This window comes from Tinamus guttatus, unplaced genomic scaffold, assembly GCF_059628265.1.
Source record: "Tinamus guttatus ecotype Peru unplaced genomic scaffold, ASM5962826v1 Tinamus_guttatus_pri_ptg000004l, whole genome shotgun sequence".
Taxonomy (NCBI): domain Eukaryota; kingdom Metazoa; phylum Chordata; class Aves; order Tinamiformes; family Tinamidae; genus Tinamus; species Tinamus guttatus.
Genome location: NW_028288538.1, coordinates 12,755,277 through 12,778,223, shown reverse-complemented (window position 1 = coordinate 12,778,223; position 22,947 = coordinate 12,755,277). Strand labels below are relative to the sequence as shown.

At 36.9% G+C, this 22,947-nt stretch overlaps 2 protein-coding genes across 4 annotated transcripts in view; one reads left to right on the top strand and one right to left on the bottom strand.

Moving 5' to 3' along the window:
* Positions 1 to 221: 221 nt before the first annotated feature.
* On the bottom strand, positions 222 to 832 carry PIERCE2 (piercer of microtubule wall 2). Its single transcript, XM_010219300.2, has one exon. The coding sequence runs from the start codon at positions 830 to 832 to the stop codon at positions 476 to 478; it is 357 nt and encodes a 118-aa protein (XP_010217602.2). The 3' UTR covers positions 222 to 475.
* A 453-nt stretch (positions 833 to 1,285) lies between these two features.
* CCPG1 (cell cycle progression 1) overlaps positions 1,286 to 22,947 on the top strand; it is a 53,970-nt gene continuing 32,308 nt past the window's right edge. Inside the window, exons 1-10 of one of the 3 annotated variants that reach the window (XM_088520069.1) lie at positions 1,286 to 1,355; positions 4,784 to 4,855; positions 8,722 to 8,833; positions 9,817 to 9,896; positions 10,110 to 10,311; positions 11,244 to 11,339; positions 14,394 to 14,648; positions 17,310 to 17,435; positions 19,003 to 20,395; positions 22,067 to 22,155. In XM_088520069.1, the coding sequence (XP_088376195.1) occupies positions 4,796 to 4,855; positions 8,722 to 8,833; positions 9,817 to 9,896; positions 10,110 to 10,311; positions 11,244 to 11,339; positions 14,394 to 14,648; positions 17,310 to 17,435; positions 19,003 to 20,395; positions 22,067 to 22,155 (2,413 nt within the window). In that variant the 5' untranslated portion in view covers positions 1,286 to 1,355; positions 4,784 to 4,795. Of the gene's footprint in view, positions 1,356 to 4,783; positions 4,856 to 8,721; positions 8,834 to 9,816; positions 9,897 to 10,109; positions 10,312 to 11,243; positions 11,340 to 14,393; positions 14,649 to 17,309; positions 17,436 to 19,002; positions 20,396 to 22,066; positions 22,816 to 22,947 lie in introns of those variants that run through there. The other 2 variants (XM_088520061.1, XM_088520077.1) reach the window with 2 other exon arrangements.

Here is a 22,947-nt window from a genome sequence, read left to right as displayed (position 1 = left end):
TGTTTGCTGGGATGAATACTGTCTGCATGTCCCATCTGCTTGTATTGGGAGCCCATGGTTATTAGGTTTCTGACTTCAACACCTCAGGTGATTGTTTGTATCAGTCACATGCATGATGCTGATATTCATGTCTTGCTATAAAGAAACATGGAAACTGGCATAGTTTTAAAACCAGAAAATACTTTAATACAAGTAAGCCTTCAGGTTAATTTCTCTGGCACTTAACACTTTCTATAAATTAGCTATACAGTTATCATTCTAATTTCAGGAGTTCTATTTGTATGGGTTTAGACAAGTGTATTATCAAACTAACTGTATCCTGCTTGATACATCAAACTTGGCCCAACAAGGCCAAACTGAATCATATATAGACAGTTTAGTCCCAGAATGACTGAAATAACAAATTCAAACTTGTTTTCCTAAGGTTAAGGGCCCACTATTTAAATAAACAAATATGAAAATGAGAGATGTGTTTTTACAGAGTGTGCTGAAAATTTGGGTAGTCACAAACCCTACTTCTGTCAAGAGCAGTGTTTAACTGGCTGTTTCTAAATGACCCGCAGGTGAGTAAGTGGGTCGTAAATGCCTGATCCTTTGGATGGTAAGTACAAGGTGCTATCTGGGAGGTAGGTGGTATTGCACCATACTCGCTTGAAGTTGTTTTAAACAGTAGAATCTGAGGCTTTGTCAAAAAAATATTGGTTGTGAGTGTTTTTGGGTCTAGCATACAGGAAAACACCGGATTTCCAGGGTTTTTGCAGAGAGGCAGATGAGGAGGTTTTTTTATCTCGGGGTTGGCACTTGCTGGCAGTTTCTCAGCAGAAGTCGTCATCTGTTCCTAGTGAAAAGATGGATTCAGTCAGGCTTTCAAATGAGGGCAAAACTTCCCGAATTTGCTAAATGTTTGTGGTCAGACCAACTGTTGCTCAAGAGGTGCATTGAAACACATGCCAAGGGCAGAATCAGGAACTGCAACGCTGCTCGCGTTTGCCCTTATTTAGTAAGCTGGGGACAGTGGTAAATGGACTCACCATGGCTGAGATAGGCCGCGTCCTGGCTTCCTCCGCCCGGCCCGGCCGCTGAGTCTCGTCTCACGGGGCTCCGCGGCGCTGGGGCTGCTCGTGCCGCCCCTCGGGCCCCGCGGCGCCGCGTTGCCATAGCAGCAGGCGCCGCCGCGGTGCACGCCGGGCGCTGTAGTCGGCGGCGGGCGCGGGCCGGCGGGCGCGCGCCGCGCGCGGACTTCGCTGCCCAGGGTGCCTCGCGGCGCGCACGCGCCCCCAGCCCGGCTTGTTTTGTGACGGCGTCACTGGCGGCGGCGCCCTCGTCCGTGCCGAGCCCCGCGGGGCTGCGCTGGGGTACGTGGCGGCGGCACTGGTACCGGTACCGCAGCGGGGAGCCGGGGCTGCGCGCGGCGGGAGCCTGGGGGCCGTGAGGCTTCTCGGCGGGGTCGGGCCGCGGGACGGCGAGGAGAGCGGGGGGCAACCAGCGGTGCTTGCAGGCGGAGCAGGCCAGGCCAGGGCGGGCGACAGTGCCGGTACCGGTGTCGGTTCGCGGCGCTGTCACGCGCCGCCTTCGCCAGTTTCCGAGCCTTTCATCATCCGCGGGCCTCGGGTTTCGCGGTGAGTGTTGTTGGTGGAGCCGCCCGGGCGGGTGCAGCAGGTGTAGCGCGGGGGTGAACAGCGCTACAGCGTGTTTTTATTCCTGCCGTGGAACAAAAAAACTACTGTGGAAGTTTCTTTGTTCTGTGTCTGCAGTTTCTAATTAAAATAATAACACGTCAGACTGTGACGAAAACTGTCACTCGTCATCCTCTTTGCCAACATTTACTCAGGACTTTCCAGTCCAGCAAACTTTGTTTTAAGGTAGAAGATCCTGGAGTTTTGTTTAGATTGGGGTAGTTGTTCTTGTTGAGGTTGGAAGGATGGGATGTGGTATCATCTATATATATATATATGTGTGTGTGTCTGTGGCCAAGTAAATTAGTATTAGGTAAATTTATTGGGTGCTGTTTTTTCTGATGGATTCAGCTAGAGTAGTCATGTTGCATACAGTGATAGCAGGCTAAGTAATTTTAAAAGGTTATGCAAACATTAAATGGAGTCAGTGTTTTTCTCTGGGTGTTTCAAGATAAAATTTAAAATAAAGGAGTGGGGGGGGACACGCCTGTAAAATTTTGTGCTGTAAGTTTGTGGTTTGCAGTTCACTAAGGTTAAGGAACTATTTAGAATTTCAGTTTTTCTAGCAAAAATATGTAAAGGTTGAACTCTGAATATGGTGAAAACTTATTGTCTGTGTTGAAACTTAAAAGGAAGTCCCAGGGAGGGTGCGGGTCACTTTTGGACTTATAAACGTTTTGTATTTTAAATTGGCTTATGGTGGAAACAAACAAACAAACAAGTCGACCTGTAGCTTTTCTTTAGAGAGACAGTGGCAATAAGGTTATTTAATGAGCAGCCAAATACATGCAATGGTTGGGCCAGGGAGTGAGCTGGTGGAAGACCAGGGCGCTGAGTGAGCAACTGTTAAGGAACCAGAACCAGTGAAGTGCCTGGGTCACCCACGTATTAAAATAAACAACATACCCCCAAAGCTGTAGGAATATAATAGTGTTAGAGAGTCTCTCTCTGTCAGATTTGGTTGAAGTTGTCTAATGAACCCATGAGAAACACAGCTGATAGTCTGATAGTAGTTGAGTAGGTGGATGGACCCATAGGAAGACAGAGTGCAGTTCTATAAGCCTTTATTTCCGTAACTGAGGAACAAATTGGAATGGTACATTCTCTAAGTTAAACTTTGCCAGTGTTTCATGTGTCCAAATATTGTGCCAAGGTCTTTCAAGACTGCAACTCTTTTTTAATTATTATTATTTTCAGGTAGACAATTAGGCTGACTTAATTCCTCTGCTGAATATGTTCTCTGAAGCTAGAGGAGGTCTCTGAGCAAAGTTTTATTTCAGAAAACTGGAGCAAATTTCATGGCCCTTTATCCCTGTTCCTATTGTATTCCATTGATATTTTCATAATTTGATATTAAAATTGCATGGTCTGTCCTGCCTAAAGCTACTTTTTTCCTTTTTTTTTTAACATTTTTTAAAAAATTTCTTTTTCTTTTAATACACTCTGAGAAGGCAGCAGCAGAACACCAACAGTATCCAGCATCTGTGGGCTGTTAGGAAAAAAGTCTGTCTTAGTGACTGAGAATGAAAGCTGAAGAGGATTCTGTGAGTAGGTGAATCTGGCCATTGAGTTAAGGTTAGTCTTTAGTCTCTTAGTAAACTGAAATAGAGTATTTGATGTGAGATTGAGCTATAACTCTGTTATGTTTTATTAACCTTATTTTATAGAAATATGCCATTTACTCTCTCTGATTATATTAATGTGAATTTTCTAGATTTTGTGTATTTTTGTTAGTGCTGCATTTTGTTTAGCAAAACAACCAAAGTTGTTTTAGAGTTAATTATACTTAATGAGGCCTTACTTTTTATAACTATTTTAAACATGCATGTTTGCAGGGTCTTCTGTATGCAGTAAACTATGCAATATTAGTAAATTGTTGAATATTTTTATTATATAAAATTCACAGGGTAGATCCTGAGTCTGGAGTTTGAGGAAGGAAGATAGATTTTTTCTTAATGCTCTGTAGAGCCTGAGGCCATGGCAGTGTATTCATTAGAACTGGTTTTATGCTGTGTTGGGTTACCTGGCAGTCTGGATGTGCTCCGGACGGAGAGAGTGCACAATAGCATCTATGTAGAGCTGGCCTGTGATGAAGTGCTTAGCTAGCTCAGGCAAGACAGATGAGACTTTGTCCAGCAGAGCATGCTGCTACAAAGTTACCTGTTCAAATTTTGAAAATGCACTTGTGTCAAGAAATATTTCTTATCTGCGAAAGGATTTGCATTATGTGGCTTAATTGTTCAAGTAGTGCTGAGATGCACTAAAACTGAGTTTACAGTGTCCTGAAACCACAGCCTGAATGTATCCTTTCTATGCGGGTGGCGTAGGGACGAGCTGTGCTGGTGAGGGCCCTGTACTCTCATTGCCCCCAACTGTATTGTTATGGATGAGCAAAAGGCTTGATTTTCAGAGAGAGGAGGTTTGGAATTCACTCTATTCAGTGAGCTGTAGAATAGTTCAGATAGAATGTTTTTATGCTAGAGAGAATTTTTTGAAGATAATAAATATCTCAATTCTTAGAATTAAAACAGTTATTTAGACCTTTGGCTTTCTTTGAAGGTATACTTAAAAATGAAACTACCAAATTCTAGGGAGGAGTTTTTCTGTTAATAATATGACCACTTGAAATGATTTTACCACCATTCCTTTCAACAGTTCACTGTTTTTGTATTTTCTTGAATAAACCATACCTTCTGCACATAAAACATTCTCTCTTCATCTACTGAAACACGTCTTGTGCATATGATGCTACAAATAGACAAGTTTTAAGTTAAATTGGTGATTTATTGGCTGGCTTTGCATATGTGCTTTTTTGTTTTTTAGCCAGCCTAAGAGTTTTCTTTTAAGCTGATGAAAATGGGTATGCACGTAGCAAAGCCGTATTTGCTGCAAGAAGAAAGGTAATATGGTAACATGTACAAAATAATGTTTTCTTTTTAATGTGAACTCTTTTCTTTTAATTCCAGAATAGCAGAGTATAAATTAATGTGTAATATTCCATAACATCGTCAGTGGATTCTTTCTCTTTGTCTTCCTTTAAATTTTTTTTTTTTTTAGCAGTGAAGCTATATATCTTGCATGTTAAAAGAATTTACCTTTCCTTGCAGCTTGTTTTGAAAATGTCTGAAAATTCCAGTGATAGTGACTCATCCTGTGGCTGGACCGTCATCAATCATGAGGTATCCAATCTCAAATTAATGACATTAGCTAAGTCTAAGACCTGCTATATACAGTAAAATTTTGTTTCCATTTTTATGGTTTCTGTTTGTTGTAGATATTGCATCCCAGCAGAGCATATAGAAGAAATAAATTTAAATATGAAAATATCATTTTAGGGCTAGTGTTTAAAAATGTTTACCTTGGCACTATAGCTGATAGATTTATTTATTAAATAATGATTGCATAGTTTTTACTTGAAGAGCTGAAAGTTTATGGAGATGTTCTATCTTTTCAGAAAAAAATGATTTTATGTAATCTATCTGTTGTTAGTATATTTCTCCCTTTTTCTTCTCCTTTCCTCTCCCAAAAAGGAGATAGTGATGGGTAGAGAAAATATCTAATGCAGGAAGGAAATGATTCAGTGCTTTCTCCAAGTCTGTTATACCACTAAGCTACCTGTTCCTACCTTCAACAGCTGCTGTTTAGGAACAGACCTCTGTCTTCAGATTATCTTATTATGGAAAAAATGTGAGAAAGACAAAAATCTAACAGCTGACTAGGATATTATTAAAAGGCACTTTCAAGTCTGTTGGACATGCTACAGTCTTTATGTCTTTATTTGTGTATAAGCAATTGCTTTTGTTCCTAATTTGGCTTCTCCATATTCAGGTTAAGTTCCTGAACTGGTAATCAGAAGGTTGAGTGCTGGCATAAAAAAAATCTCTGAGATGTGCTGCCTCTAACTTTTTGTACTACCTGAGTCTATTTACAGAATACTTAGCTGTTTTGGAAAAAGATGCGCAGAAACTTACAGGGAGCACAGGAGAAGATTTTTAAGCTCTTCCGAGTGTGTAGGGCGCTGATCTACACTAAGAAGAACAGGTACAGAGACGCAGGAGGAACTAGGGTCTTTAGAAATCAGCAGGGTCCCACGAAGAACTGATGGGAAATACCCCGAAGAGGGATATGTGACACATAACATAATTACATATTCTATATCCTAGATCAGTGACAGATAATATAATTATATATTCCGTGTCCTAGATCAACAGGAGCCTGAAACAAGATCAACAGGAGCCTGAGATTTTCCTGATAGTGATGCAAGTCTTTCTTGCCCAAAGAAGACTCTGAGGGGAGCTACAATAAGTAAAGGAATAGCAACTTTTCTTGCTTTATTTAAGAAATGAGGAGAAAGCAGGAGGAGCTGTTTGTTTGTTTGTTTGTTTTATAGTCAACCCTGCATAATAAGTTTGAGGTTAAGAAGTATAATCAGTCTCAGAACTGAAAATGATGATTGGTAAGGGCTGCCATTCTTCACGCTGGAATCTCTTGAAAATTGTAACAGTCTGAAGAGGGAGAGAGAGACTTTTTTTTTTTTTTTAATATCTGGGACTGGGAGCAGCTTGTAGTAGAAGCTCTGTGTTATTTATGCTGAAATTCTGAGTTTCCTTGGCCCTTTTTTCCAGGCGGATGGAAACAAGTGACAAGACTCGAGAAATAATCTAGGTTTTGGCTTCTTGTGGAGGAGGGATTCATGTGGCAGTGCAGGATTGAGGTAGTGGCAACAACTAAGGGAATGGTGCTTTTTTTTTTTTCCATTAGGTAAAATGTCACAGACTGCCAGACTTTACAGACTTCTAATTCCTAAAAGGATTTAGGAATTGGCTAGAACAGTTGGGTTACTCAGCAGTGAAATGTATGTTTAATTTTCATACTTGAGATGGATATTTTACACTGTGACTAAAAGCAAATTATGCATCCTGAGTAAATCAGTGTAACATGGGATTATAGGAAGGCGTGAATTCATCCAGGCAAATCAGAGCATTGTATTGGCGTGAGGAGACACTGTGGTGTGTTAGAGTTCCCGTTGCTGACCTCTTGTCAAGGCTGCCTGGGGTTTGAGCATGCTGGAAGTGGCATGAAGAGGTCATTAGATACCCCTCTTACACACCTGTTAACGGGGTGGGGATGACATAGACCACTATGTACTTTGTGGAAAAGAATCTGGATATTTAGGAAAGGGAGAAAGCTCACACAATATTATTATTTTCTCTTGCATTATTTTAGCCTGTATTGATGAGGCAACACATAACTGGTTTGTGGATTTGTCTTGTCTTTTGTAAAGGCACCAAGTGAAAAATTGCAAGTAGCTAGATATTGTAATTGCAAAGAACTGACAACTGTGCATGCTGAATTAAATACCTGCTTTATAATTGAACTACTTATAAAAGAGGAGCTGCTAATTTTGGTCTCAAAAGAGGCACAAAAATGGAGTCTAGTGAATAGACGATATCCTTTCACAAACTCTTTGCTGTAGATGGAATGGCAGGGAGAGGGAGGGCTAGCAACAAGGTAACTGTGAGAGAGCTTAGACATCCCCTGCAGTCTACATGGGTTTAAAAGGGGATATGACTTACCTCATACTCAGCAAGCTGGGTTCCTATGTGTTTCAACTAAAATTTTAGTTGAAATATCAGCTATGGGCTTTATGTCTGCCTTGTAGTAGAGTCCTGGCAAAGTAAATAGTTTGTTATTCACTTCCTACTCCCCAGTTTAAGAAATGAAAATAATGTTCTATTATACCTGAGGACAATTGTCATTAAAAAATATATATATACGTGTATGTATTTGCCCCTAAAACATTAGTGTTGTATTTTCTTTTTTTTTTTTTTTGATTTTGAGTTTTCATTCATTTTTAATAAGTTATTTATATATTTTTAATAACTCTGTAATATGATTGTAAAATGTCTCTATATTGCAAATCTGTGAGGTGCCTAATCTTTCTGAACTACAGTCTCCCCTTAAAAACTAAAGTAGGCATGTTTGCTTAACTACTGACCTCAGGCAAACAGGGAAACTGATCTTCCTAGTATTACTACTGCTGAAATTTCACACCTGCTGTTACAAAAATAACTAGCTCTGTTTACAAAAACAGTTCAAGTTATTCCTGGATCAGGGTGAATTAGTTTTTTCCAGTTAGATTTTTCAAATTTATACTTTTCTATTAACCTTGCTGATATTCCACCAGTCACTTTTAGCAAAGGAATCCAATATGTTAATGGAATCCTTGGGCTTGTCCACAATACTCACAGAACTACATGCCCTGCAGTTCCCTAGTTTTGTTAACCTTAGTTTCTATTTTGTTCTGAGGTTGTTGCTGACTTGCAGCTCACTAGTAACTAAGGCGTCTGTCTGGATTGAAGACCAAAATCCAATTTAGAGATGGTGTAAAACTGCTTTGTAATCCAGTGTTGTTTAACTTGCATGTATTTGTGTTGTTCTGGTGTCAGAGATTTACTGGTGACAGAGTCATTTGAAATTACTGATGGGAACTGAGATGGAGTAGGATTATACATAATTTTTACTCTATAATAGTACTTAGTGTTGTTGTTGGTATGTTGGGTGTTCCATTTTCTCTGTGTGCGTGTTTACAAACAACACATGGGCTTACAGGCAAGAGTTTGGTCCCATATTCAAAACTGAAGTGATAACCTCTTTTCTTTCTCTAAATTTCATTTAATAAATATTCAAATTAATAGGAAATAATCAATTTGGAATATCTGGTATAGCTCTTAGTATCATGATATCTAAATTGCATTTCTTTTTCTGCAATTGTGTTTTGTGTTTCACTGCCTTTTTTTTTTTTTTGTCATGGTCATTCAGAGTGTTATATGTAAAGATTTGATTCCCTAGTTACTAAATATTTCTATTACTTTAGCTCCTAAAGATTCTCAAGATCTTTAATTTTAAAGCTTGTCATTTTTCTCTTCAGTCAGTCCATTTTTATTATTGATGTTTTGTAATGTTTTTTGTGCAACTCTTTCTCACTACTTCACAGTTAATGGGCTTTGTGTCAGTAAACTCATTTAAACCTCTTTATCTTCAGGGTTCTGATATAGAAACAGTGACCTCAGAAAATGGAAGCACAAATGGTAACCATGAATTTGTTTCTGAAGAATATGTTTCTTTGCAAGAAGACCAACCAAGTGATTTTGGAGGTAAGAGCTTAAAAGAGGAGCACTTGCATAAGAAATACAAATATCTGTTGTAGTATCCACACAAAAATAGTAATTTTAATAGAGTTTTAATAGCTGTCTGAGTACTTGTTCTATCCCTGCTGCGGAAAATATTCAGTTATTTCTATTTTAGAAAAAATATAACTAGTAGAATATCTTTCATTCTATCAATACTTTAGACATCCTATAAAGCAGTATGTGCTAGTGTAGTTGGAAGATAGTTTATTATAGTTCTATTGATAAAAGAAGTGTTGATATAGTAAACATTCCTTCATATTCCTATAAGTCAAATTTGGAAGGAACCATCAGACTGTATATTTACAAAATAACATTATGACACTGTATTTGCACTTCTTGAGTTGAAAGTGCAAATCCCAGTGCATAACCATATGATGAAATTCCTTCAATTTATGTTTTAATAGTTAATTTTAATACTCAGCATGTTAACACTGGGATAAGAACTGGCACCGTTTCAGTGTGTTACCAACTGCACTTCAGCTTGGCTGTTTCCAAATTCATAACACCTCCTAGCCAAACCAAGACTAGACGGTCAAAGTCTAAGAACTATCTGAACAATATTTTACAAATTTCAACATGCAAGTATACTATGGCATTGTGTTAGCCTAGGGCAGCGTAGCTTTTTCTTTTTCTTTTCTTTTTTTTTTTTTTTTAAAAAAAAAGCTTTTTGTACATAACTTACTTAGAGTATGTTCAGTATGAGCACTTAAGAGTTTTTTTCCAACCATGGTTCTGGTGCTTGTTGGAGAGAGATTTAACAGGAGGTTTAGCGTATTTTCAGAAAACCTTTCCTGATATGAGTGGATAATAAAAATCTCCTACATTATTACATATTCTAATGTTATGTAAGCTTGAGGATGCTGATGCTTTGTAGAATTACTGTTTTTAATCCCTTATTTTATTTTTGATGGAATTTTGATGGAAAATTTTTCATTTTTAATTTGTAGCTCAATGTGACAATGATGGAGTGGTACCAGTGACAGAAACTAGTCTCCCTGCCCTCGAGGAAACGCAGACAGATCCTGAGGTAAATTACATGTTGTTTGTTATTCAGAGGCTGCTGCGAGCCCCGTCTTGCAAGGCCAAGTAGGGTTTTGAAGGCATTAAAATAAAGATACTAATTTTCCTTTTTTAAAGCATTACAAACTCTTGCCGTATTTTTAAATTATTTTTATCGTAAATATTTGAATAATTTTTACATTTTCTTGAATAATTTTTACATTTTACATTGTCTTTTTAGGGAAAGAAAGTGCCTGATGATGCTTCCTGTGTTGGGACTGTTAGTGATGATTCTGACATTGTTACACTTGAAACTCCAAAAGTTGAAGAAACTCAAACTCAGGAGGAAGCTCCAGCTCATGATGAAGAAGCTCAAAACTCAGAGAATTTTAACATGGGTTCCTCCTCTAGCAGCCAGTATGCATTCTCTCAACCAGAAACTGGTAAGAACAGTAAATTCCTAAGCAGCCAGGTGCAAAAATGTCACCAGAAGAAAATAGTCTTTGCTCAGGGAGACTTCTTTATTTGGAGAATGAAAAAGAAATCCTCTTTCTGGGTACATGTCCAAATACTTGCAGTTTCTAGGACAACTCTGTCCTGACTTTCAGATTTTGTCCCAGTATATGTCTGTAACATTTTTCAGGATTAGCAAACTTGAAAGCATTCCTCCCCCATGAACTATTCCCTATTTCAAAGACAGAGTAAATTTCTAGCATGTTTTGGAGAACTAAAATAACTTCTAGTTCACAGAAAAATTATAGCCTTTTTCTTGGCCGCTTTGAGGGCTTTTGGAAGGTTGACATGGATGACTAGGTACTGGGATAGAATGGTTTTTTGGGCCCCTGAAGAATAGCACCTGCGTGACTGCTACAAATAAACACTTTTTGCTTACCTATGTAGAATATATTTTTTATGATCTTTCCAACATTTAACAGTACAGCAATGCAAGTTATTCAAGAGGAGGGATAGGAAACTTCGGCCAATTACCAAATTATTATTGTGTTAGTCTGCTCTCGTCCTCCTTTTTAATTCCATCTGACTTTAATCTCTTTCACAGAACTTGTAGTACCTTTAAGCTTTTCATTATTGTTTTTTTTTGTTTTATTTTTAACTGATCTTTTTATCTCAGAAAGGGGATTAGGCATCTTCAGAGGTTTGTATATAACTACAGTGTCCATTGGAATAAAAAAATTGACATCTTAGCACTCAGTTATGAACAGTAATTATTAGTGATGGAACTGTCATCCTTAAACCTTATAGGTGATTTGACTTGGTTTTAATTTAAAATGTAGTTTGATTTAATCTAAAATGTAGTTTCTTTTAGGGAAATATTCTAAAAATATGTTCTTTTTTCTTCCTGTTTTATATACAAAAGTCAGTTGGCTGGAGAAGCTGAGGAAGATTCCTGGTTGTGTAAGGGGATGGGGCAATGAGGTGAAAGAGCATGTGTCTCACAGTCTTCCTTTCCAAGGTGGTGTGATTAAATGTGATCAGCTTGTGTAAAGCTGATTGCTTATGGCTTGCATGGAGTGTTGTTAAAATTATCAGCACCGACTTGACTTGAGCTTTAAAACAGTGATATTCCAAACAGATGCAGAAAGCCAGACTTTACTTGGGAATTTGGCTAAGCTGTCATTCTGTTTTGTTTGCTTTTGAGAAGTGTTAAGTTTATATGTTTATTTGGAATGAGCAAAAGTAGTTTTTAAATACATTTTAAGACTTATGCTTGAGCATTTAAATGAAGAGTATTTGTTGTGTTCCAAATATGTGTGTGGCTGGCAAGAAGAATTTATTCCTTTTTATTTCTTAAGCTGACTTCAGATTTTTTAAGCTGATTTCAGCCTGATCTTCAAGACGGTGCATTTGATTGACCAAATATTGGAGAAAAACAAAAAGATTCTTGAGTACTTTTGTATTTGTTTCAAGTACCGAAGTTTTAGCAGTCAAATATTCATGGCATCTTTTTGCTACTGGAAGTGCTTGTCATCCATTAAGTTTTTGTTGAATTTTCTGTTATGTGAGGAAAAAGATAAACTTCAAATTTTTAATGAAGTAGTAGATACTAAAATGTCTGCAAGGACAGACTTTTTGCTACGAATGTTCTGGCAAACCCTCTTTATGCAAGTGCAGGCTGTCTCACCCATGCAAGCAGAAATGTTCTAATGCTGCTTCATGAAAGAAATAAGTTAGCTAGGAAAAGTACTCATATACTGAAATAAACTTCACCTACTCTTGAAATGTCTGTACAGAAATGACAAAGAAAAATCCATATCCATAGTTGACACTTTTATCAACTAGTTTCTACCCTGTATAATCAGAGTAGAAGCTAATATTTTGGACTGCTCCTGCAGTAATGCTGTTTCATTTGTACTCCTTTTCATTCTGTGACTGTTACAGTACATCTTTGTACTGAATTCTTTTATCTACTTATATGCACCCCTGCCAGAAAGAGTAATGTTGTTGGCAATTTTGCCAGTTAAGTGCTTTTCAGTTGTTGTGAGTGTCTTAAGTTTTTTCTGCTTTCTCTCTAAGTGCTTTTTTTCCCCCAATATTTTGTTCTTTGGTATATGCTAAAGAATTTCCCATTTGTTCAGGAGCAGCTTGTTCCTTAGCTGCTTTTGTGTTCCATATGTGTAAGCTTCTTTGGTTATTGAAACAATCTTGGAAAAAATAAATAAGCAAAAATGACATCCGTCTCATTAAATTCTTCCTATCTAATTAAATCCTTTGTATGTCTAACCTCTGCATTCTGGTAAGAATCTCTCTCACATGACAGTAATTTGTCTGTCTTCTCCAGGATCAGGGAAGGTTGCATCTGCTTAAATGGCTTGTTCTAAAATAGTGTCCTTTTCTGTCAGGCTATATAAATGCATTTAGGAATCTGCACGTCATGTAAGTTGTGTTAAGTGACTTGTTTTTATTGCAATGTCTGCTTGGTCAGCCTTTTTTGACTAAAAATGTTTTTTTTTCTGGTAAGGAGGAAAATGTCTTTTGCTGTCTAACATGTTACTTGTCCATGGAAGTCAGAAAATAGACATATTAGTATTCTAGATACCACTTGGTAATCTCTTTGTGTGGTTGCTGTAATCAGCCCTGGTAAGTTGGAGTCTATTTTTGATGAAGAATGGTAAATGGTAATGCTTTTTGTAGCTTATGGCTAGCATTGCTTGGTGTTCTTGTATATTCAGTGATGTGTGCATGGCTTTGCTTAAACAGATGGTTTTTGCTTGTGAACTGTTCATAGCCAGTAACTATATTTTTAGATCTGAATGGTGATTTTTTTTTTTTTTTTGGATATGAGAATGAATATTTCTTGAAGGGGTGTTAGCATCGTGTAATTGCAGGCATCAAATTTAGAACCTTACTTTCCTAAGCAGGAAGACTTGGTCGTGTGGAGGCTTCATTGACCCCATTGTTTCTGTTTCAGGCATGCGAGTTAGGTACCTGAACACAGATATTTGAAAGCTTCCTATTCATTCTGCTGCCCCTCCCTGGTAGTTACTGTATACTTGAAAGTGATTCTTTAAGAGGAAAACTATTAAATAATCAGTGCTTATATGCAGGATCATATCAATTTATTTAGAGTATGATGCAACAAATATTTCTGCTTCATACCACTAACAGCAAGGAGTAAGTACAGCCCCGTTGTTTTCCCTGTCAGAATTTATGACTTCTGGCTCATAGGGTTGTGTAGTGTACAAATAGTATTGGTAGTGTGATTTTTACAAAAATGAGCAGAGGTTTATATGTATATATAAAATATATACTTTTTTTTCTGATCTTGGTTGATCTAATCTTCAAAAACATCTGTGAGACAATAAATGCTCTTTGGATCTAGAATGCTAGGCAAGCGTATCAGAGGTATGTGGTTCAAAATGGCTTCTGAATAGTAACTATTTAAAGGTGCGCAATAAGCGCGTTGAAATACATTTGTAATGCAAAGCTTTATTAAGCTGCACTGTAGTATCCATATTAATGGAGCTTTAGTGGAATTTTTGTCTACAGTTAATGTAGAATGAAATGGTTAGAATGACATTGTAATAAAACAATGTCTGCAGCTTTGTACGTTTTGCTTTAGTGATTTGCTCTTATGAAATAGTTCTGTTTCAATACTGATAAGAGAAGGAAAACAGTTCTTAAAAAATCTACTTTACAAGACAGTAGATGTGAATGATATAAGAACTATTTTCTTAATTTTTTTCTAATGCGTGAATTATAAGGCATGGACAACTGTCGTGCGGCTTTTCTTTTTTTCTTTTTCTTTTTTTTTTTCTTTTTTTCTTTTTTTTTTCACTAGATTATCCGTCTCTTCCCTTAGCTGGATTTTGACAAAACAAGAGATCAAACATTCTGCACTGAAATAGAAAAATCCATGTGATAGTTTATGCTGAGTACTGTGTGATGTTTTCAAAGACAAATGCCAAATACATTTTGCCTAAGTACAATGCATTTTTATACTTGATTTAAATAAAACTTAAAAACGGCAATTAATGCATTTTAAGGCATGTTCTCTGTCCATTTTCAGTTTTTTCATCCCAGGCTAGCAACGATGAGTCAAGTAGCGATGACACCAGCGCCCAGTGCAGCCCTGCTGTCCGCAGGCGTCGGGCGAAGAAGAGGCCGATCTCCAGCTCCGAGTCCGAGGAGGGGCCGTCCGCTGAGCCGGCGTCTGAACCGCCCCACGAAGAGCAGCCCAAGCGCCAGTTCAGTAGTGGCCTCAACAGATGCATCATCCTGGCCTTGGTGATTGCCATCAGCATGGGCTTTGGACACTTCTATGGTGAGTTGATAGGAAATGAAATACATAGAGCTGAGAGCTTTTGTACTTAACGAATACTATTTTATTTGTATTCTGAGTTTTGTTATTCTCTGCCAACAATACCAACCTAAAAACAAGAAAAAGCAACATCTAGAGTATGGATGATGAAGCAGGGCCCTTCAGCACTGCAACTGCATTTAATGTACGCTACAGTAACTAAAAATAAACTTTTATATGTTTGTTCTTCCAGTTAGAAATTCCACGTTCTTTTCATAGTGCAGGGTTTATACTTTGTCATTTTTTTCCTTTTGAAATAAATGTGTGATAGTGCTGTCGTTCCTAAGGGGATTGAGAGTGCCATTTCAGGCTTTTGTTCCATACGTACTCAACTAATAAATAAAAGGGAGAGGCATAATTTTACACTAGTTCATAATATCAGTGCTTCTTTCTCTATGCTGGAAAATAAAAACATGACGTAGTTGTCCTTCTGATTCCAGAGTGCCTCAGTGAATCGAAGATAGCAGTAATTTCTCTGTGTTCTTGGAGTATGTCCTAAAGTTGATTCTCTTCTGTTATGTTTCAAGCCTGCATTTATGCAGATTGCATTAGCTACATTTAACAAAATAGCAGCACTCAGTACTGATCTAAATCTGATTAGTTCTGATTCTATAAATCATACTGTAAGTGATAAAATGATAGAGCCTTTGTTTTTCAGGTCCTCGTGAGTATGTTAGTCTTGTGCGAAAACCTATCTCAGTAAAAAGACTGATTCCATATGAGACCGGAAATACAATTTTAATTGGGCTTGATTTTTTTTTTTCTTTTTCTCATTTGTAGAAGTCTGTACATTTTGATATTTGTTTTGGAGAACATATAGTAATTTTCACTTGAACATGTTTTTTTTTTTTTTTTCTGTTCTTAGGTAAACCGGAAGGTAAGAGTCATGAGTTACTGTGAATGCTGGGCTTGCATTCAGATTAAATTGTGTGCATGTCTGTACAATTGTGTGTGTGTGTACACTTATGTGATAAAGAAAATAATCAGCTCTTAACAGGAATACAAGTGACTAGTAGAGTCATGTAAAATACCTTTTATTTAGCACTAACTTTTACTAGCTGGCAGTTGCAGCTAGTAATAGTTGGTGAAAAAAAAACTGATAGTGTGTTGGCATGCTGGAAGAAGAGGAGTAGAATGACTACCCTGATCTTTGATAGCGTTTTGCTGTGGTATCTTGAGGAAGTGTTTTCATTTCTGGTTATTGCTTATTGTTGAGATTAATGGTAAAACTCTCCTTTGTAAGAACTTTGAGATGTATGGATGAGAAATACACTTTGTAAATGTATTAAGGCCCCATCCTTGTTAAGGGATTGCCTTCTGCTTGTTCATTCATTGAATCTTTATTTCTCGATTAAAAATTCTCACCACTGATATTTTTTTCTCTCAGCAAAAGGAGACAATTTCAGGTGGTTTCAGCTTATGCTTCTTCAAGTGGAAGTTCTTCACAATTATGTGTTAATGTTTCAGCTTCTTTGATGATTCAGCCTGGAAAAATTGTGTTCCACAACATTCTTTTAATGCTAGGCTAATTATTGTTGAAGAGGATTTGAAAGGGTTACTTTTTAGGAAATTCCACTTTGGTCAGAAGCAGGACAGCTCTTCTTTAAAGGGGTCCTAGAATTCTGGATAAGACTTTAAACATAAAATGGAATAAGAAGATTGCAAGTTCACACTTGACAATGCACTATGTAGAACTTGGGACAGAACAGAAATACCTCTGCATAATAATATTCATTCATTTTCCTTTTAATATTAACCACTCCCCCCAATGCATACATTTAACTCTTCATATGTTGCATTGAATTGGAAAGAAACAGCTAAAAATTGTTCTTGCCATCTGCTATAGAAACAAGAGAATCTTAAAAGTAAAAAACTGACAACTGTGTCACGTTTGAACTTTAAAAATCATGTACAACCACAGGTAGGGCAGTACTGATGAAGAAGTAAATTTTAGGGGCTAGTACAGTGAAGATAATTTTCAGGAAGAAAAAACAACAAACAAAAAAGCATGCTCAGCATCTATCTGATAATTGGAAGATAGGATCTTTGCTGAATTATTCAACTGTAACAATGATAAGACTGGGCCTGCAAATACTTGCTGCTTTGCAAGCAGTGGTTAAGAACTGTGTTTCTCCATGAAAGTTTAAGTACTGTGCTGATATCTTCTTCTTTGTGTAACTTATTTAACACTGAATGCTGTAGTTCCAAAGTGGTTAATGCTTCGATTAATGCTCTCCTCTTTTATCCTGGTTGACTTGCATGTTACTAAATAATTACAAAAGAAAATCACACGCATTCCTTCCTGCACAACTTTTCCTTGAGTTATATCTAACTTAATTCTGTATAGTGTTCAAAAACTTCTTGCTTTTGGTTTCACCAAGTAAAACACAGTGGAATGGAGAATTTGGGATCTATTTGAGAAATTGAAATACACACACATTCAGTATATAAACAACTTTTATAATTTTTACCGTGTTAAACTGTCCTTACTAAGTATGTGACAGAAATTCCAGGGTAAGAATGTTGCTCTGTTTGCAGAGAAAATGAAGATGATGTTTAGGCTGGTCTTTTCCTCTCTCTTAACTGTGCTGAGTCAGACTGTCACAAGAAGTTTTATTTTTGTAGGTACAATACAGATCCAGAAACGTCAGCAGCTGGTAACAAAGACACGTGAATTAAAAGATATGAAAGATGACCTTTACCAGTGCCAACAAGAGCAAGGAGATAAAGCACATCACAAAGTTGGGGTAGGTATGAGTTTAGCTCTAAGTCATGTAGTTATTCTCATGTCCTTGTGGAGTTTATATGCAGTTGAATTAGTTTATCACGCAAACACATTACACACATTTCTTTAAATTTTTGAGAATGTCACTTTTGTTCCCCACCAAACTCTTGATGAAATTTTTGTAATTTGATCAAATGTTGAAATGTGATATGAAACAGCTGTCACTGAGGTCAGCAGGCAGTGATACATAGCTTGAGTTCTGAGAGTCAAGATACTGATGGCTCAAAAATAGTATATATACTAGCAATTTCACTGTTTTTATGTATTTTAAGAAAACAGTGAAATACAGATGTTTTGTTTCATGCCTTTTGAAAAAAAAATCCCCCCCTTTTTTCTCCCTTTTTTTCCTCATAAGGCTTTCTGTATGCTTAATCTAATTTAGATTTCCTTGTTATGACTCTTTTGATTAGGAACTGCAGCATATATGTAGGATATTTTTAGGATTAGTTCTTTAGAAACGCTTTAAAAAGGGCTCAAAATAGATAGCAGAAGAATTGGACACTGTCTTGTTGAAAGAAGAGAGAGCAGTAACAACTAAGCTGACTCACTTCCTTCATTGAATGGCTCTGAAGTTACTGATTTTGTTATTTTGAGATTCAAAATAATAGTTGTGTATATGGTTACATGTTAAGTAACCAGCTAAACCAGAACTTGGGTGATCTGCTTATTAAATTTTTCTGAGCATATGCAGCGCATTCTCTATGATCCTCTGTGTCTGCATATATGAAACAGTCTGGTAATTGTCCAGGAGTTATCTGGGAAGACTGTCTTTCCATATGACATAGTGTTAGGGTTTCCTCAGTGAAGACTGTTGAAATAGAACCATGCTAATAACAATCTATTACATATTGAACCTATAAGCTTTAGGAATTAGCTTCCTAAACTTTCAAAAATTTATTCATTTTTCAAATATTCAGTAGTGTGTCTTTTATTTTGTCCTCTCTAGATAATTCATAGATAAGATTGAAGAATGCTTTGTAGGGGGGTCTTATGTTTTTAGCACTTTATGTTGCTGACAGCAATATTTACACATAATCGACTATGTTTCAGAGTTTGTTAAGGATGCCAAGAGGTCGAGGAAATCCTGTTCTATTATAGTTACACATTTCTCAACAATAAATGTGGTTCAAAACCAGCTCCTGAATTTCTGCCTCAGTTGCTTTTTAATGTCCTTCTTTCTGTTTGTGTGGCTGGGTCTGGTAAACCCAAATTGCTGACTCAAGGCAATAGCAAACAGAAACTCTTTTTTTCATTTCTCTTTAGGCTGGATGCATTCAGGTATCTAGTTTACTATCGCAGAGCAAGTTAAATCAATACAAACAAGGGGTGATAATCTTCTAGCTGGAAATGGGAACTTCTCACATTGCTTTTGTTGCCAAGGAATTGTTTGTGTGTATGTATTTGAGATAAACAGTCTCTATCTTTTCATCTCGCTGTAGCATGTGCCACTGCATCCATCTAGATAAAAGTAACAATATTAACAATAATATTTTTGCTCATTTTCTTTCTGTTTGTATTAGTCCCTAAAAGGAGATCTTGCCATATGTTTGACCTCTACTGAGGTGGAGGATAAGTCTTCTGAATCTCAGAAAAAAAGTCTTGCTGCAGAAAATCAGCACTTAAGAGAATCTCTAGAGAAGGAAGAAAAAGCTTTGGCCTCACTTCAGGAAGAATTAAGGAAGCTAAGACAACAAATCAGGAACTTAGAAGATAAAGGTACTAGCACAGAGTCAATTGTCATGGAAAATCAGAAACTAAGGGAACATTTGGAAGAGGAAAAGCAAAAAAACTATAACTTTCTTAGGCAAAAAGAAACACTCTTTGCAGAAGCACAAATGTTAAGGAGAGAACTGGACAGAGAACGTCATGTTACAGAAGCATTAAAAAAAGAACTGGAACAGTTAAGTTCTCATCAAACACCTGGCAGTGCTAATGATGATGATCTTCTAAGAGAAAATGAAGAAATAGAAACTTTGAGAGAAAGACTGGTGGAACTGGAAAAAAAATTAAACTTTGAGCAACAACGGTCTGACTTATGGGAGAAGCTGTATGTTGAAGCAAAAGATCAAACTGAAAACCAGGAAATGAGTGGGAAAGGACAAAAGAAAGGTGCTAGAGGGCAAAGTAGGAATAAAAAGAAATCAAAAGAATCATTTTTTGGTTCGGTTAAAGAAACTTTTGATGCTATGAAAAATTCCACAAAAGAGTTTGTAAGACACCATAAAGAAAAGATTAAGCAGGCTAAAGAAGCGGTGAAAGAAAACCTGAAAAAATTCTCCGATTCTGTAAAGTCTACATTCAGACACTTCAAAGATACCACAAAAAACATCTTTGATGAAAAGGAGAAGAAATCAAATGATAAAAGATACGAGGCAAACAAGAAAGCTAAAACTGTTTATCGAGAACACAACTCTCATGAGAATCTGAAGCACATGCACTATCGAGGACCCAGCATGCCAAAAGAATTCAAAGACGTAAGAAAACATCAGTTCACACCATTTGAAAAAGATGCAAATTCACAGAAATGTTTCAATGACCCCATGTGTAATAGGAAACACCAGTTTTCCCTAAAGGGCTGCTCCGGTATTTTTGAATGTGCTCATCAAGAATTCATTGGTCTCTTTAACAGAGTATCGGATCCTATCAGAGTGGATGAATTCAACCGGCTAATGAAAAAGTATTTGCAACAAGTTGTAGATAACTTCCATCACTGGAGAGAACTAGAAAATTTCATCAGTAAGTTTTTCCATAATGGGTTCTTTATACATGACCAGATGCTGTTCACTGACTTTGTTAATGATATCAAGGATTATCTGGAAGATATGAAGGAATATCAAACTAGTAATGAAAACGTGTTTGAAGATTTGGACAAATACATCTACAGATACTACTTTCACTATGATAATTCACCCCAATATGGACCCAGGTTTGTTTCCATGTTTCCTGAACTGTTAACAAAATGAAGTAATCTTTGTAAGGACAATTAGCCGCCTTGTTTTAGTAGGTTGGTCTTCTGGCTTCTGAGACAGATTTTTTTTGGGAGGAGGTGGGGAGGATGTTAGATTGGGCCATGTACTATGGATTCACTCAACGTAGCACAGTCTAGTATTTTCACCGAGGCCTTTAGAGAAGCATGTAGCTGCATCTAGCACTACTTACTCTTGACTCAAGAACTTAATAATTTTTAATTCCATCTGGTAGAAACATTAACTGTTAAGACTTTTCTGTTGTCCTTCCTTAAATGGGAGGGTGTTCATATATGTCTGAAGTGATCTCAAGTGCTGCCCTGGCAGAAAGCTTCCCTGCTGGCTCTGCAGAAGTTTCAGTACTCTGGGGTAGTTTAGTACGATGCTGAATAGAGCAGAGTTGCTCACATGGCACTCCTTATCCAAACCCTGACTAAATTTTGTTGAGACTTTACACAAAAAAAAAGACCTTGACATTAATTGTTTCCCACCTTGCTACATGGCTTCCTGTATTCCATGCTATTCTCCAGGCTCCTGGGGAGCAATTGCTGAATGCTGTCTGGCTGGCCCAAAGAAACTAGACATAATGGACTGTTTCTACTGCATAGACATAGGTGAAAGAAAAATTAAGCAAATGGCTTCAATGCAGCGTGTGGAATTTATGCTTTCTGTAACAATTAATTTGTACATTTTATGTGATCTTAAATGCCACTATTACTACAAAATTGATTACTCATTCTCTTGTGTTAATGGTTATGCTGATCATGCAAAAAAATGTAGTGCTCTTTCTGATGAAAGGTTCAGCACTGAGGATGATACTTCTATCGGTACTAAAAAGGAGCATTTTCTAACCTGTAGTTTAAATATATGTGATAATGTCATAGGAGATAGTTTTATAGTTCAAGTACCTCTTGCCATTTGACAATAGACTTCAATTTTTGGTTGATTAATATATTTATTTTTGGAAAACTCATTCAGTTTGCAGTATGAGGATTTTGTTTCTTTTAATGTATTAAATTAAGGATAATAGCCTTACCTCCATTTAGCAGAAGCCTATTTATAATCCTACTCTAAGAGCACAGTATTATGTCCTACTAGATTTCTTTCCATCAGAAGCTACAACAGGTGAGCAACAGTGTTTCGTTGTCACTGGTCTTGTCTTTATAGTAAAATTCTGATTGTAGTTATATACGTGGACCACCCCCAGCCCCGGCCAAAGTACCTGTTTGTGAACTGTGTTTTTGTGAGTTTATAGGAAGTTTTCATTATTTTCTAGAGCAAAATGGAATGGAATAACTAAAACAAAATATAGATTCAGACTTCTTCTCAAGTGTCATGGTAGGGATATTCACCTGGCTTTATTAATTATAAAACTTTAGGCAACCAACTGCAGAGCACTTCAATTTTTAGAAACAGGGAAATACTTTTAAATGCACTTAATGATGTTTTAAAAAAATGAAAATATAATTTGCTTTAATAAGAAACAACTATTTCCAGTACTGATTGAATTTTTCTTTTCAGCCATCCTCGTTCTATTAAAAGCTGTTCTTGACAATGTAATTTTGTTTCAAAATGCTTTTAGAGAGGTGTTTTCTTAAGAGTAGTAATAAGCTTTTGTTTACTCCTTGCAGTCGACCTAAAAGGCCTTCTTTTACACAAACTGAAAATTCCAGACATGAAAAACAAGCTCAGAAGTACCACCATCGTAATAAAAGAGAAGGTAAATGGTATAAACATGGTCGCAGTAATGGAAGATACATGGCAAATCTTGAAATAGAATTGGGGCAATTACCCTTTGATCCAAAATACTAAGTAATTTATGTATGCTAAAAATAAGATTAAAATGAGTTATTCACATCCTCTCTACAAACTAATTGTTCTTCAACAAAGCAGCAAGATGCAAATTTTTACTCTAAATGATTTGACTTCTACATCGCTGTTACGAGGCAGCAGTCACGCTTTCTAATGTGCATATTCTGTACTGTTGCTTTAACTGTTCTTGGGAAGTGATGATAGTTTGGGTGCCAGCAGCATCGTTACAGAAACTCGGCATGCAATGACTTGTGTATGAAAAATACGCTTAATTGCATTCCATTAGCGTAGCTCAGGCTTGAGTCATGCATAATAGACCCATAATTAACTCCAGTGTTTGATATACTAACTTCATCTCATCCTTCAAAAAATAGGACGTTATGGTAATGTATTTTGTTAGTGTCTTGTAATCTTATACTTGTTTCTTGTCTTCTGGGGAGTCAAGAGCCTGTTGAATTGTGAAAAATTTGCTGTGCTGCACTCTAATCAGCTTGCTGATTTAAGCACTTGAAATGTCTTGCATATCTGCATATTGTGGAAGAAAAATAAAGAGACAGTGTGGGTAAAAGTCTTTATTTATAAAACAAATCTAGCATAGCTGCACAGTCATATAGAAATGGTATAGTCTGGACTATTTCTACAGTAAGAAATTGGACATGTGATTCCTTTGGTCTTGAGGATGTTCCCCAGCAGTGTGTTT

Bases quoted from the DNA above. Each gene is read 5' to 3' on its own strand.
- PIERCE2 (XM_010219300.2), bottom strand. From the start codon at position 832: ATGACGACTTCTGCTGAGAAACTGCCAGCAAGTGCCAACCCCGAGATA.